Source organism: Drosophila mojavensis, unplaced genomic scaffold (genome assembly GCF_018153725.1).
Source record: "Drosophila mojavensis isolate 15081-1352.22 unplaced genomic scaffold, ASM1815372v1 contig_136, whole genome shotgun sequence".
Lineage (NCBI taxonomy): Eukaryota > Metazoa > Arthropoda > Insecta > Diptera > Drosophilidae > Drosophila > Drosophila mojavensis.
This window is the reverse complement of record NW_025318667.1, coordinates 24536995-24549826: the sequence shown is the minus strand read 5'-3', so window position 1 is coordinate 24549826 and position 12832 is coordinate 24536995. Positions and strand designations below refer to the sequence as shown.

The following is a 12832-nucleotide window of genomic DNA, read 5'->3' as shown; positions in this document are numbered from 1 at the left end:
TTTTGTTTAGATTTTTTTTTTATGTTTTTACTCAGTTACCAAATGACATTTTCGCGTGGGCGTTGAACAATTTTCGATGAAATATGAAATATGTTAAAAGCAAACAATAATTAAGTGCTTACTATTAAAAAAGAAAGTATATATCTATATAGAGACTAGGAGAAAGTTTTTAAGAAATAAAAAGTAAATTTAACAGAAATAAAAAGCTGTATTAAAATTCATTTGAATCTACTGACTCCAGCTTTAAAGATAAACGAAATATAAACTTATTATTGATTTTTGATAAGGTTTGTATTCGATAACACTGAAACCAGAATTTTTTGAAACAAACTCCATATGCACGTGCTATACAGATGCCTACAAACAAAATTTCAATTCGATAGCTCTTATAGGTCCTGGGATCGAAGCGTTCGAATGCGACTAGACGGACGGGCGGGCATATAGGGCTACAGCGAGTCAGCTCTATTTATATGCATATGTATGTATTAAAGAAGCGTAGAGTGAATCGTATGCTATACAGTTTTCCTGGATAGACTGAATACTTGAAAAAAAGTGTAGGGTATCATGTAGTCAGTCACAAACGACTTCGAATTTTATGAAACTTTTCAATCGAAGCGAATTCAGTGGACAGTGAAATTTGTTCATACTTAAGTAATAAACACATACATAAATATGTACGTATGTATGCAAGTAAATACATAATATTCTATACAGATGTATGTATGTATGTATATATGTATGTATGTATGTGCGAGTGGAAATGTCATCAGCAATTTGCGATTTTTCTTATTTTCGGACAACAAACAAGTAGAAGGAACAAATTGTTGACTTGTCGGCGGTGGCGTCGACGTCGACGTCAGCGCTAGCAGCAGCAGCCGTTTTTAGACGCGTCGCGACGTAAAATTTTCAAGGTCATGCGCGCATGCGAAACTTTAACGGGGCAATACACGTACTTGCACACATTTGTCTATATCAATATTCATGTGTATGCGTGAGAGTATGCGTGTGTGTGAGTGTGTTGAGCAGCAACTAGAATAATGATAGCAGCATGCAACAGCAGCAGCTAGAAGAACTAAGCAGCGCAGTTGGGTTGAGCGACCCGCCTAGCAACACGTGGTCAGCCACGCCTCAGCCCATGCCCTCAGCTTTGCGTTGACCCCTAGCGCCTCTCTGCACTCCCCACTGGCCACTCTCCCCACTCACTCTCTCTCTCTCTCTCTCTCTCTCGCAGTCACCATTGCCATCCAGCTCGTTTCTATTTATAGCTGTCAGCCAGCCAAACTGCTGCGGTCTGTATATGTATATGTTTGTATGTATGTGCATAAATATGTAAGTATGCATATGTACATACACACATACATTCACATGATACGCAGGCATTTGTGACTGTGCATGTGTGTGTGTGTGTGTGTGTGTGTGTGTGTGAATTGCATTGTTTTGTTGTTGAGCTGCACGCCCACTTGCCTTTGTGTGCTTACACACTCTCAACAGTCCATCTAATCTCCTCTCTGGCGCTCAGTCGAGGCGAAAACGCAAAGTGCAAAGAATGCAAATCGAAGGCAATATTCGATAGCTGCCCCTTTTCGTATCTTTGTTTGTTGTCGCAGCCGCAAACGGCCTGACGGCAATAACAACAAACACAACAGTAAATTGGCAACCGCGCGACTTGGCGCAAGTATTTAACGGTTTTGTTGTTGCCCACGCCAACGCCAACGACAACGCCAACGCCAACGGCAAAACAAAATAAACCCAAAAACCTAAAGAAAACAGCAAATCAAAACAATTACAGCTGAGCTTAAAAGCTTTTGTAGCTCCATCTCACTCTAACATACGTCGTAAGCAAAGTGCATTGCATACAGGGTGATCCGAAGCTTAAACGCGATTAACTGTAAACGTGAAATTCTTATTGGAGATTACTCAATGCTCATTGGATGACTGAAACACCTACAAATTAAGTATTTTAAATATCATAAAATGCCATTAGAAAATATTCATATTCACATCAACATTATTTAATTTTTATTTAATTACTTTTGCTTCAAAATGGAAAAACTTCAAAATGATTCAATCATATTAACTAATTTAGTGCTTAGTGAATTAAGCTAATTAAGTAATTAACGGTGAATCTAACTCGGTTTACCCGGCTGAGCGTTACAGTTCATTTGAGCAATTTAGTAGTTCATCAGTTCAGAATGATGAGCTCTACTGGCTATGAGCTCTCTAGGCTCATAGTACTCTAGGCTCATAGTGTACTAAGTAGTCTATATACTAAATATATAATATATACACTTAAATCTAACGATTATATGAGCTAGTAAACAAAGCCTAGGAGCATTCTTATGCTATCTCAATTGATTGTTCATATATACTATATACTATTAGTATATATAGTAGTAGAGCAGTTCCCTTTTAAAAACGACATATCAGGGCAGATTCTGAAAGAAATTAAAGTAAGAGAAAATAAATAAATATAGAGTATTATTATTATTATTATTGAACTATGAGTTACGATTCCCCCAGGCGGATTCCAATATATAAAGCGAATATCGTATACGAACAATGCAATAAATGAATGTAGACTATTTTTACAGTTATACATATATAATTAAATTATGAGCTATGGTTTGTTGGATTCCCAAAGGAATTACGAATACGAGCATACCAAACTAGCTCGAGTAAGATGAATAAAAACAACAAATATAGAGTTCTGTAATCTAGCTTTGGTACTTCTGTATAATAGATCCCATAGGAATATATATGTATGTACATACGTTCAAATAAATACGCACTTTATCTAGAAAATATATATGTATGTACATACATATGTACATAAACATGTAGATATTGACTTATCATGTCAACAATTTCGCCATCATTACGTCAGTGTACATACATATGTACATATGTATATTTATATATGCATAAGTATATATGTATGTACATATGTACGTACACATGTTTATCCAATTTGCTTTTTATTATGCAAGAATATTGCAAGAATATGAGAAACCAGTTGAAGCTCGAAAAAGTGGATGCATTCGATCAGCGCTAAGCGCAGTCAAACAAACATTTTGGATCATGTGATTCCATGAAAGATAACAAGAGGGAGAGAGCGTGGCAGAGGGAGCTAGAGAGAGAGACAGAGAGAGTGTGTGTGTTTCAGACAGCAAGACTCATAATTTTTTCTTATGCACAAACAACAACAGCCGCGAATTTTCAGTTTGCTCGCGAAACGCTTTTGATGCTGCCTGCAGCTGAGTGCAGCGCGCTGGCGTCAGCGTCAGCGTCGACGTCGACGTCGACGTTAGCGTTATATCGGCTTTGGCTACGATTTGTAGTTCATACTGGGGGTGACCTTGAAAAGTTTAGTAACATTTCGCATTCTCTATCTATGCACGTGTGTGCGTGTGTGTTTGTGTGCGAGTGCTTTCCTTATGCTGGCGCTTTGTTGCTGTTGCTTTCACTGTTGTCGTTTGTTTTTGGCACCTGATTGGACGCCGCCGCGTTCGCTGCCGCTATGGTACCTGTTTGCTGCTGCGCAGCTGACGTAAATATACATACATATGTATATGTACATGTGCACACAAACACACTTACACAGATACAAGCAAACAGTCAATCTCTGGCGCTCTCACAATACGTACATTAATTTCTAGGTTATGGTCAAGGCGACTGCGATGTAGACTTGAAGGCTACACACACAGCAAAACATACAGACGCACACACTCACTCTCTTTCTCTCTTTCCCACACACACACACACACACACATACGCAAAAAGAGCAGACTAAACTAATTGTGATAATTTTGTTGCTGCTTTCTTTTGCTATCTTCATTTGTTTACGCATTCGACTACTTTGCGACGCGACGCGACGCGCGACTTTGCACGAAGGCAGAGCCAAAGAGTTCCTAATCAAAATACAGCTGAGCAATAGTAACTGCGCAGCTAACCCTATGCGGCTGATTAGGCGGCGATAAAGGTGTGTTGAACTCTGCGAAAGCACTTAAAATGCACACACACAGCCATTGCGAACACACTTCCATCGAATAACACACACACACACACAGCCTAGTAGATCTTTGTAGAATTGCATCTGTGTCATTCAAAATAATGTGATCAAATTAAAAGTCAGCATTTTAGCACTCAAGTCAAGATCTAAAATCGCTCATCTGGCTATTATTTGATTATTATACCAACGAATCAAAACAAATTGAATACTCTGTTTTGATTATTCATGTCAGCGGAAGTAGATTTTTGCTGCTAAGCAGGTCCTTCTGGGTCTGGTGTGAGTGAACGAACGAGCAAAACATAGAAAACAAACAATATGTTCGCTTAACTGCACGTGGCGAAAAGAGGGGCGTAGCATATTGACTCTCTCTCTCTCTCTCTCCTTCGCTTGCTCTTTTCGTCAATCTTTCTGTTTATACTTCGCAGCATCACGAAATTTGCATGATTTAATCAAATAAACAAATTTACAAATGTACTGACTGATGCTATAAATATGTATGTATGTACATATATGTATATATGTTATAATAATGTTTTCGCATAGGAGATAATTTTTTTGAAAACATCAGCAAAAACTATTTGCTGAAGAGTTATTGAATGTTAGGTGAGAAAAGTGTAAAAAAATGTATATAAGCCCCTGTTACTTATTTCTTTAAAAATTGATTTAAAGTTTTTATAGAAATACCAAAATGTTTGCTACTGTCATTTTTCTAAGCCGTTTTCTGTTCGCGCGCGTAAATTTGAAATTTCGTGAAGTTGCCTGTGCGCGGGTTTTCACTCACATAAAGAGCGCAGCAATCGATATATCGATAGCAAATAGTGTGGACATAATTCACAAATTGAAGCAATGTCGATACATAATAAAGATTCGCGGATGTAATTCAATTGAAAAGTTTTGTAAATGTCATTTTTATAATAACAGTCTCCTGTTTGCGCACGTAAATTTGAAATTGCGTGAAGTTGGCTGTGCGCGCTTTTGTACTCACATAAAGAGTGCAGCATATCGATATATCGATAGCAAATAAAATACACATAATTCACAAACTGAAGCAAATACAATATATTATTAAGATTCGCAGTTGCAATTTAAGTGACTTTTGAGCGGTTCGTCTTATTTTTTACGATACTATTATACACAGAGCAAAACGGCTGGGCCAATGCTAAGGTCTAGTGGCCGCTTATCAACACTACCAAAACAATTGGCAACGCTGTGGCGTTTTCAATTTGTTAAACATCTTGCGAACTTTAAGAACACGCGCGTTGATTATCCAATGGACGGCGAGAGTAATAACAGCATGAAAATAGATGCGCCCAGGCAGGACACAGTCGACGGCAGAGCATCGCCGGCATCATCAGACAACTCGGCGGCGGGTAAGTGCGGCGAATCGTCGAATCAGCGAATTGTTTGGAAAATTTTTGCATTTTGGCATTTTGCTGTTGTTTGTTTTTGCAATATATTTTCTGTTTGCATATTTAATGATTCATTATTATTTCTGTGGCAGGCAGTGATGGTGAATCGGACACGCCCTGGCACTGGCGCTGCCTGCCCATCGAGGCCGTGCACCGCGGGCTGTTGCCCTTCGAGCTGGACCACCTGGGCGCTGTGCTACCGGGCGCCCAGCACAAGGTGCTCTACCGACATCCGATTCGCGAGCCGGAGACCGAGCCGCCGCGTCCGTTTCGGGGCGCACATCGTTGGGACTCCGATCATGTGCGTCTGCCCTGTGCACCGGAGAGCAAATATCCCGTCGCGGCAGAGGATGGCACCTCGGACATCGAGTCGCGCTGGGGCATGATCAAGCGGGCGCTGCAGCGTCCCATTTCCACTAGCAAGCAGCTCGAGGCGGCCATTCTGACGTACAACAGCACGTACAAGGACCAATGGAGCTTCCGGGCGCTGCACAAGCTCTTCAACGACGAGCTGGATGAGAGCGAGTCGCGTGTCTTCTTCGAGGATCTGCTGCCGCGCATCATTCGTCTGGCGCTGCGCCTGCCGGAGCTGATTAGGGCGCCAATACCGCTGCTCAAGCAGAATCACACATCTGCCGTGTCACTGACACAGGAGCAGATCTCGTGCCTGCTGGCCAACGCGTTTCTATGCACATTTCCGCGCCGCAACACGCTCAAGCGCAAGTCCGAGTACGGCAATTTTCCGGACATTAACTTCAATAGGTAAACTGGCTCAGGTTTGGCGACAGGCGGTGCGAACTGTGTGGCATTGGCAGCCATTAAACGAATGTATCTCCTCTCTCTTGCAGACTCTATCAGGCCACCGGGTCAGCGGTGCTGGAGAAGCTGAAGTGCATCTTCCACTACTTTCGTCGCGTCTGTCCCACGGAACGGGATGCCAGCAATGTGCCCACCGGCTGCCTGACCTTCATGCGCGTCAGCGGGAAGCCCGAGGATGAGGTCAATTGGCACACGAGCTCTGCGGTCCTGGCCAGCGTGCCCATGCACATCAATGCCGGCGGCACCATCGAGGATCAGGGCGTTGGCCTGCTGCAGGTGGACTTTGCCAATAAGTTCCTGGGTGGCGGCGTGCTCGGCCACGGCTGCGTGCAGGAGGAGATCCGTTTCGTCATCTGCCCGGAGCTGCTCATCTCGAAGCTCTTCACCGAGTGCCTGCTCTCCACGGAGGCGCTGCTAATGGTGGGCAGCGAGCGCTTCAGCAACTACACCGGCTATGCGAGCAGCTTCGTGTGGGCGGGCAACCACGAGGATCGGACGCCGTACGACAAGTCGCGGCGCCGCCACACGGCGATTGTGGCCATCGATGCACTACGATTCGACCAGCAGATGCAGTCGCATCAGTATCGCGAGGATCTCATTTTGCGTGAGCTGAACAAGGCGTCCATTGGCTTCAGGCACTGGCTGTCGACGCCGGCGCCGGGCGTGGCCACTGGCAATTGGGGCTGCGGCGCCTTCGGCGGCGATCCGCACCTGAAGGCGCTCATCCAGATGATGGTCTGCGCCCACCATGGCCGTCCGCTGGCCTACTACACATTCGGCAATCGCCAGCTGAGGGATGACCTGCACGAGCTCTGGCAGATCTTCCGTGCCCATGGCACCACCGTGCACCAGCTGTACTCCGTGCTGTGTCCCTTCAAGAAGACGGGCGCCGGCCGAACTCTGTATGCCTTCGTGCTCGAGAGCCTGAAGGCGCTGCACAAGGTGCCCGATGCCCAGCCCAAGCCAGCGGATGCAGTGGCGCCGCCAGCTGCAGCAAAGCAACAGCAAAGTCCGGATCTGTTTGCCGACTCGGATTGCTCGCAGAACAATGGAATTGTGCTGTCGGATAACGATGATGACGATGCCGAGCAGGAGCAGGCCAACGCCATGATGTTGGCTGCGAGTCTGGACAGCGGCGGCGCCGGTGGCAGTGGCGGTGGCAGCTCCAGCAGCAACTCCAGCAGCAATAGCAATCACATAACCACACCAGTTACAGCAACTGCAGCAACTGCAGCAACAGGAGCAGGAGCAGGAGCAGGAGCAGGAGCTGGAGCAGCAGCAGCAGCTGCTGCCACAAGTTCCCCAGCTCATGCTGTGGGCAAGCGTCAGCAGACGCTCCTGGAGATGCTGGACAAGCACTACGAGCAGGGGCAGGCGAATGGCTCCAAGCGGCAGCACCAGTCGACGCCGACGGACAAGTGCGGCAAGGCGCGCAAGGATTGCAAGGACGACGACGCGAGCACCGGCAACTGCAATAGCCGAAATTGAAATTGAAATCGAAATTGAAATAGAAATCGATTGCCCGACTGTTCAGTTTCCATATAGACAGACATTCAGTCGGAAGTCTCACGGTTGCGATCTGTTGCCATCTCTTTCGCATTTGTACCACGGCAATTACTTAGCTGTGTTCTCCCTCATAACGGTATAGACTCGTAGCAGTCTACAGATTATCTATACACACACACATATATATATATATATATATAAATATAGAGCGATATACGATAGATATGTATGCTATATATATATATATACTATATAGACCGTTTTATAGTAGTTTGTCGCTTTTAAGCGTAGTTTAATATTTATATGCGTCGCAGTCGTAAGTGCTGCGAATAGAACACGAGTTGTATTTACCTATTGAATATATAGAGTTATATATTTATTTATTTTGATTGTATATCAAATCAGATCATAGCTGAATCAGATTGTTATACTCCCCTTTAGAGCGAGAAGCAAATTTCGATCGAAATAGAACCAAATTCAATTTGAATTTATATATTCGCATTTGTATTATTATCACTATAATTACAATTTTGTTTTATTTTATTTTTTTAACCCTATTTAATATTAGTTTTAATTCGACTAACTTTGACTTTGATATTGAATAATGCATCTGTGATACAAAAAAAGAATCGTATCTGAATAGATTTTTGTTGTGCGCGCGCTTGGTTCTCTTCAATAAAACAATCTTATGTTGTCCTCCAAAAAAACTAAAACAAAAGAGAGCAAAAAGGAAATATTTCCATGTTTTAATATCCACATATATATAAATATATAATCATGGGTTGCAGAGTTTTACTAGGAAATCTGTCCATTAGAATTAATTATTGTGCGAAATCTAATCTGATTTCACAGTCAAAATTTATAAATTAAAATATTTCTTCCCACAAACAAGCTGCTCTATTTGTATTACTCATTGATCTATCTAAGTGTAAATCTTCAAAATTTTGTTTCTTTTGAATCTTGGTTCTTATAAGAAATTTATGTCAACTTTTGATAAATGTAATATAATATCATATATTTAATGTGTGGTATATTGGTATCATATATGTATATAAAAGATATACATATACCATAGCACTTATATGTTATACATATGTCTTGAATTTTAATTCTGTATATCGGTATAGTGTATATATCGTATGTATATATACTATATATCATATATTGTATATATCGTATATTATACATATTATATATTTAATATATTTTGATATATATATGTATGTCGTTTATATCGTGTATATAATATGCCGTATATCGTATGTACTTATCATATATTAATATTTAACATTAAATATAGGGTATTTTATATTTATTGAAATTGTGATATATGGTATTCTGTATACATATTTATGTATCAATGTTTATAAAATTCATATATGTACATATATCTATATAATGCATATACATATAAAACGTTATATATATTTATGTATGTCGAATATCATATAATATCTAGTATGTTGAATATATGTATCTTATATGATATACATACAATATGCATATATTATACTTTATATATATTGTACATTATAGAGAGAATATAGTATCATATATATATTGTGTATACTTCATATATTATATTGTTGAGCTACATATTTCGTACTACGTTGCAATCGGTCTGTATAAAAAAAGTTGTACTGATTCATCAAACCCCTGGAGTCTCGGATTTCTCACCTCTCAATAGGTGAATCAGACAGTCTCAACTATCTAAATTATTTGATTTCAGCTATAAAACCGCTAAAGGTATGAATATTTTATTTACCTCTGTTATACGTGTATATCCAACCTATAGTTTCTATAAGTTATTGATAACAAAGAGAGCGAAAGAACTCTTAAAGAGGAAGAGATCAAGTAGGTCTGTAGCTTTAAGAATTATGCAACTACAGTATTGGGTGATGCTTGAGCTTTGCAACGGTAGTGGATAAATGTTTATTAAGTTCAGCATTCAGCAATATTCTTCTGACCCTAAGCTTTTATACCCAGATTCATGCCCAAATTCATAGTTGAAGTCTATTGCTGAGTCATTATTGATATTGACTATTCTTAGCCTATTGCAGAGTTGCAAGGCTTAGATTTTGTTTCTTACGTATTCCTATCGGTAAGCTCATTCATTCAATTATACTACCTGTCAGTCATTAAGTGCCTAGGAGGCAAGTATACGATCTTTGTATCAGGCCACTCTTAAGCTTTTGCTTATCAAGACGCCCACATGTTATTAAATAGTATAGGCGAGCATATACTAAGTATTACTGAAGAGTATTTTATATTGTTTGAGTTTTGGTTCTTTTAATTCTTTTCCTAAGTCGACGTGTTCTCGAAAACTCGTAAAAATCATATTTGATAGCAAATCTACAGATCTAAAATTTTTTCCTCACCATAATTGATTGATTTTTTTTTGCATGACAAAATTTATTTCAATCAAATCGGGCTCTTCGGGCAGAAGATATAACTATAGATATATATTCAGATGAGCGGCACTGTATATGTATATTTATAGTCCTATTCAGCCCATAGAAGCCCTTTGTACTAATCGATGATTTCATATCAGTTCTTCTTCTTCTTCTCCAGTTAAAAACACATATCTTTATATATTATTTTATTTATTATTTAGCTTCAAACGCGACGCGACAGACAATCGAACAACGAACAAACAACAACAACAAAAAATAGAGAGAAAAAAAAACCATTATAGTTATATCGTGTATATATATATATATATATGTATATATGCATGTATATATGTTATATGTATAGGGTATATAATATTAGGGAGCGCAACTCGGGGGCACTCAGTAGTGATTGCGGCGCTTGTTCGAGGGGCAGTACTCGGCGTACTCCTCCCAGGTGCAGCCGGCCTTGGTGCAGCACTCGTTGGTAATGGAGGGCGCATCGGAGCGTCTGCTGCGCAGCAACATGTTCGCATAGTTCACGTGCAGCCAGGTAGAGGCGGCACCGCCCACAGCAGCTGCAAAAGTCAACACAATTTCACAATGTAGCAGCACGCCCTCTATCTTTCTCTCTCTCTCTCTCTCTCTCTCTCTCTCTCTCTCTCTCACTGTTATGTAACTTACGATTGGAGCTGCTCTTCACCCACGCCTCGTCGCCGCCCCTCTTCCGGTTGCGCCGCGTCAGGCGGTAGATGTCCTTCTCGCAGGCCCAGTAGAGCTGCCGGATCAGCTTGTCCCGACATCGCGAATGCGTCTCCCGATGCCAAACGTTCTCCCAATCCGACTGTGAGCTGCGCACGTTTCCATACATCCAAAGAAATAATTGAATAATTATAATTCATATTTGTTATATTATTATTATAATTATTATAAATCATTAAAAAGTTCTTTATTAAAAGAAATAATTAAATTATTTTAATTAATATTTGTAATATTATTATTATAATTATTATAATTTAATAACAAGTTCTTTGCTTCTTCAATTCTAAATTCTTAAACTGTTTTCAGATTAATCCAAATATTAAATAAATATATTTTTAATTTATAAATTTTTTATCGATTAATATGAGTGTTTTCAGATTAATCCAAGTATTAAAAAAAATATATATATGTTGATTTAATAAATTTTTTATCGAAAAATAGATTCGATTTTTTTTTTTTTTTTCTAATTAGACTCAACAAATTAAAAACTTTTTTACTCATTTAGTTCTTTTTTTTTTCAACCATTAACCTATTCACAAATCATCATAAAATTCATATTAATCTATATACTTTAAAATTTGGAGTTTCAGAGTTCAAGAAGTACGCGATAAAAATTGTTCACTGATTTTTTTTAAGCAAACTAGTTATCAATCAATCAGTTCAAGTCCTCTTGGTTTTTATAGGTTATGAGCGTTTAAACATACGGAGAGATAAACTGGCGGAAAGGCAGAGAAACGGACAGGGCTAGGCACTTGGATGAAGATGTTGAACACTCTATGGGGCTTGCCACGCCTCCTGTTGCTTGATAAATACTTTGGAAGAAAACCATCTCATCATCCTGATTTCCCATTTTTAATGAGTAAAGGGTACAAAAAAAAAAAAAAAAAAAAAAAAAAAAAAAAACATACCATATCGAGAAACTGAGGATTATACCATCTTAATGTGTTTATCTACTCTGATTTTATTGCGATTGTGTCGTATCTTGCTAAAGCACTTTATACTCTCTTTAGCCTGTGCTAGCTTTGCATTTTGCAGAGAGCCAATAGATCTCCATCGACTTACCGCTCGCGAAAGAGCAACTCGAGACCCTCCTCGGTGTGCTGCAGGGCGCTTGGGGTCTGGAGCAGCTGCAGCGCCAGGAGGAGCACGGCGCCACGAAGTGTCCAATTGCGTGGCCGTGTGGCTGCTCCGCCGAACTGGCTCATGACTGCTTGGGTGCCTGGGTGCCTGGAGACTGTGTGTTGTATGCCTGGCTGGTGGAGCACTGTGAGCACTGGGAGCACTGGCTGCTGTTGTGGCTGGCGCGATGGACACGGGTTAACTGAGCCGCTTGCTGGCTGTGCAGAGCAGTTTTGAAATATAACCGACACGGCGAACGGGTCCCACGTTTGCATAATTAAACGAAACGTCCATTGGCCACACACACTCTATATATGTAGTATAAAGTATGTATATATATATATATATATATGTGTGTATATATATATATGTTTGAACTAATGAGGCAAGTGGAGCGCAATCCAAGCAGACGCCCACTCAACTGCAAGCTGTAGGCGCCCGCTAACGAGGAGCAACGGCAACAAGTGTCCTGCGTGACGCTTATTGCCTTGTTTATCTGGACACCGGCAGGCCAATTGGACGTTGCACGAGTCCTGCTGCTCCTGCTCCTGCTCCTGCTGCGACTGCGACTGCGACTGCGGCTGCGGCTGCGGCTGCTTACCTGCGGCGCACAGACCAAACAGCATAAAGTTCACACGTTACGATTATTCTTTGTTTGTGCATCGTAAAATTTCGCAGCATCCTGCGAGCCCCAAACGCTCCAGCAGCATCTGCACATATTGTCCTTTGGGCGTGTTGTCCTGGATATTCACTAGCAACATCCCATAAATTTCCCAGCTACAGTGGTACGAAACTAACTTAAAAGTAAATTCTTGCTA

At 40.8% G+C, this 12832-nt stretch overlaps 2 protein-coding genes across 2 annotated transcripts; one reads left to right on the top strand and one right to left on the bottom strand.

Annotated features, from left to right (window-relative positions):
* The first annotated feature begins 5080 nt into the window (after positions 1–5080).
* LOC6584623 (poly(ADP-ribose) glycohydrolase) lies at positions 5081–8477 on the top strand. The gene is made up of 3 exons (XM_032732314.2): positions 5081–5379; positions 5511–6180; positions 6267–8477. The coding sequence occupies exons 1-3, from the start codon at positions 5166–5168 to the stop codon at positions 7723–7725; spliced, it is 2343 nt and encodes a 780-aa protein (XP_032588205.1). The 5' UTR covers positions 5081–5165; the 3' UTR covers positions 7726–8477.
* A 1936-nt stretch (positions 8478–10413) lies between these two features.
* LOC6584622 (probable insulin-like peptide 7) lies at positions 10414–12254 on the bottom strand. The gene is made up of 3 exons (XM_002010230.4): positions 11958–12254; positions 10818–10984; positions 10414–10711 (listed from the first exon to the last, which is right to left on the bottom strand). Exons 1-3 carry the CDS (start codon positions 12098–12100, stop codon positions 10536–10538), a joined length of 486 nt encoding a protein of 161 aa, XP_002010266.1. The 5' UTR covers positions 12101–12254; the 3' UTR covers positions 10414–10535.
* Between the last annotated feature and the right edge of the window lie 578 nt (positions 12255–12832).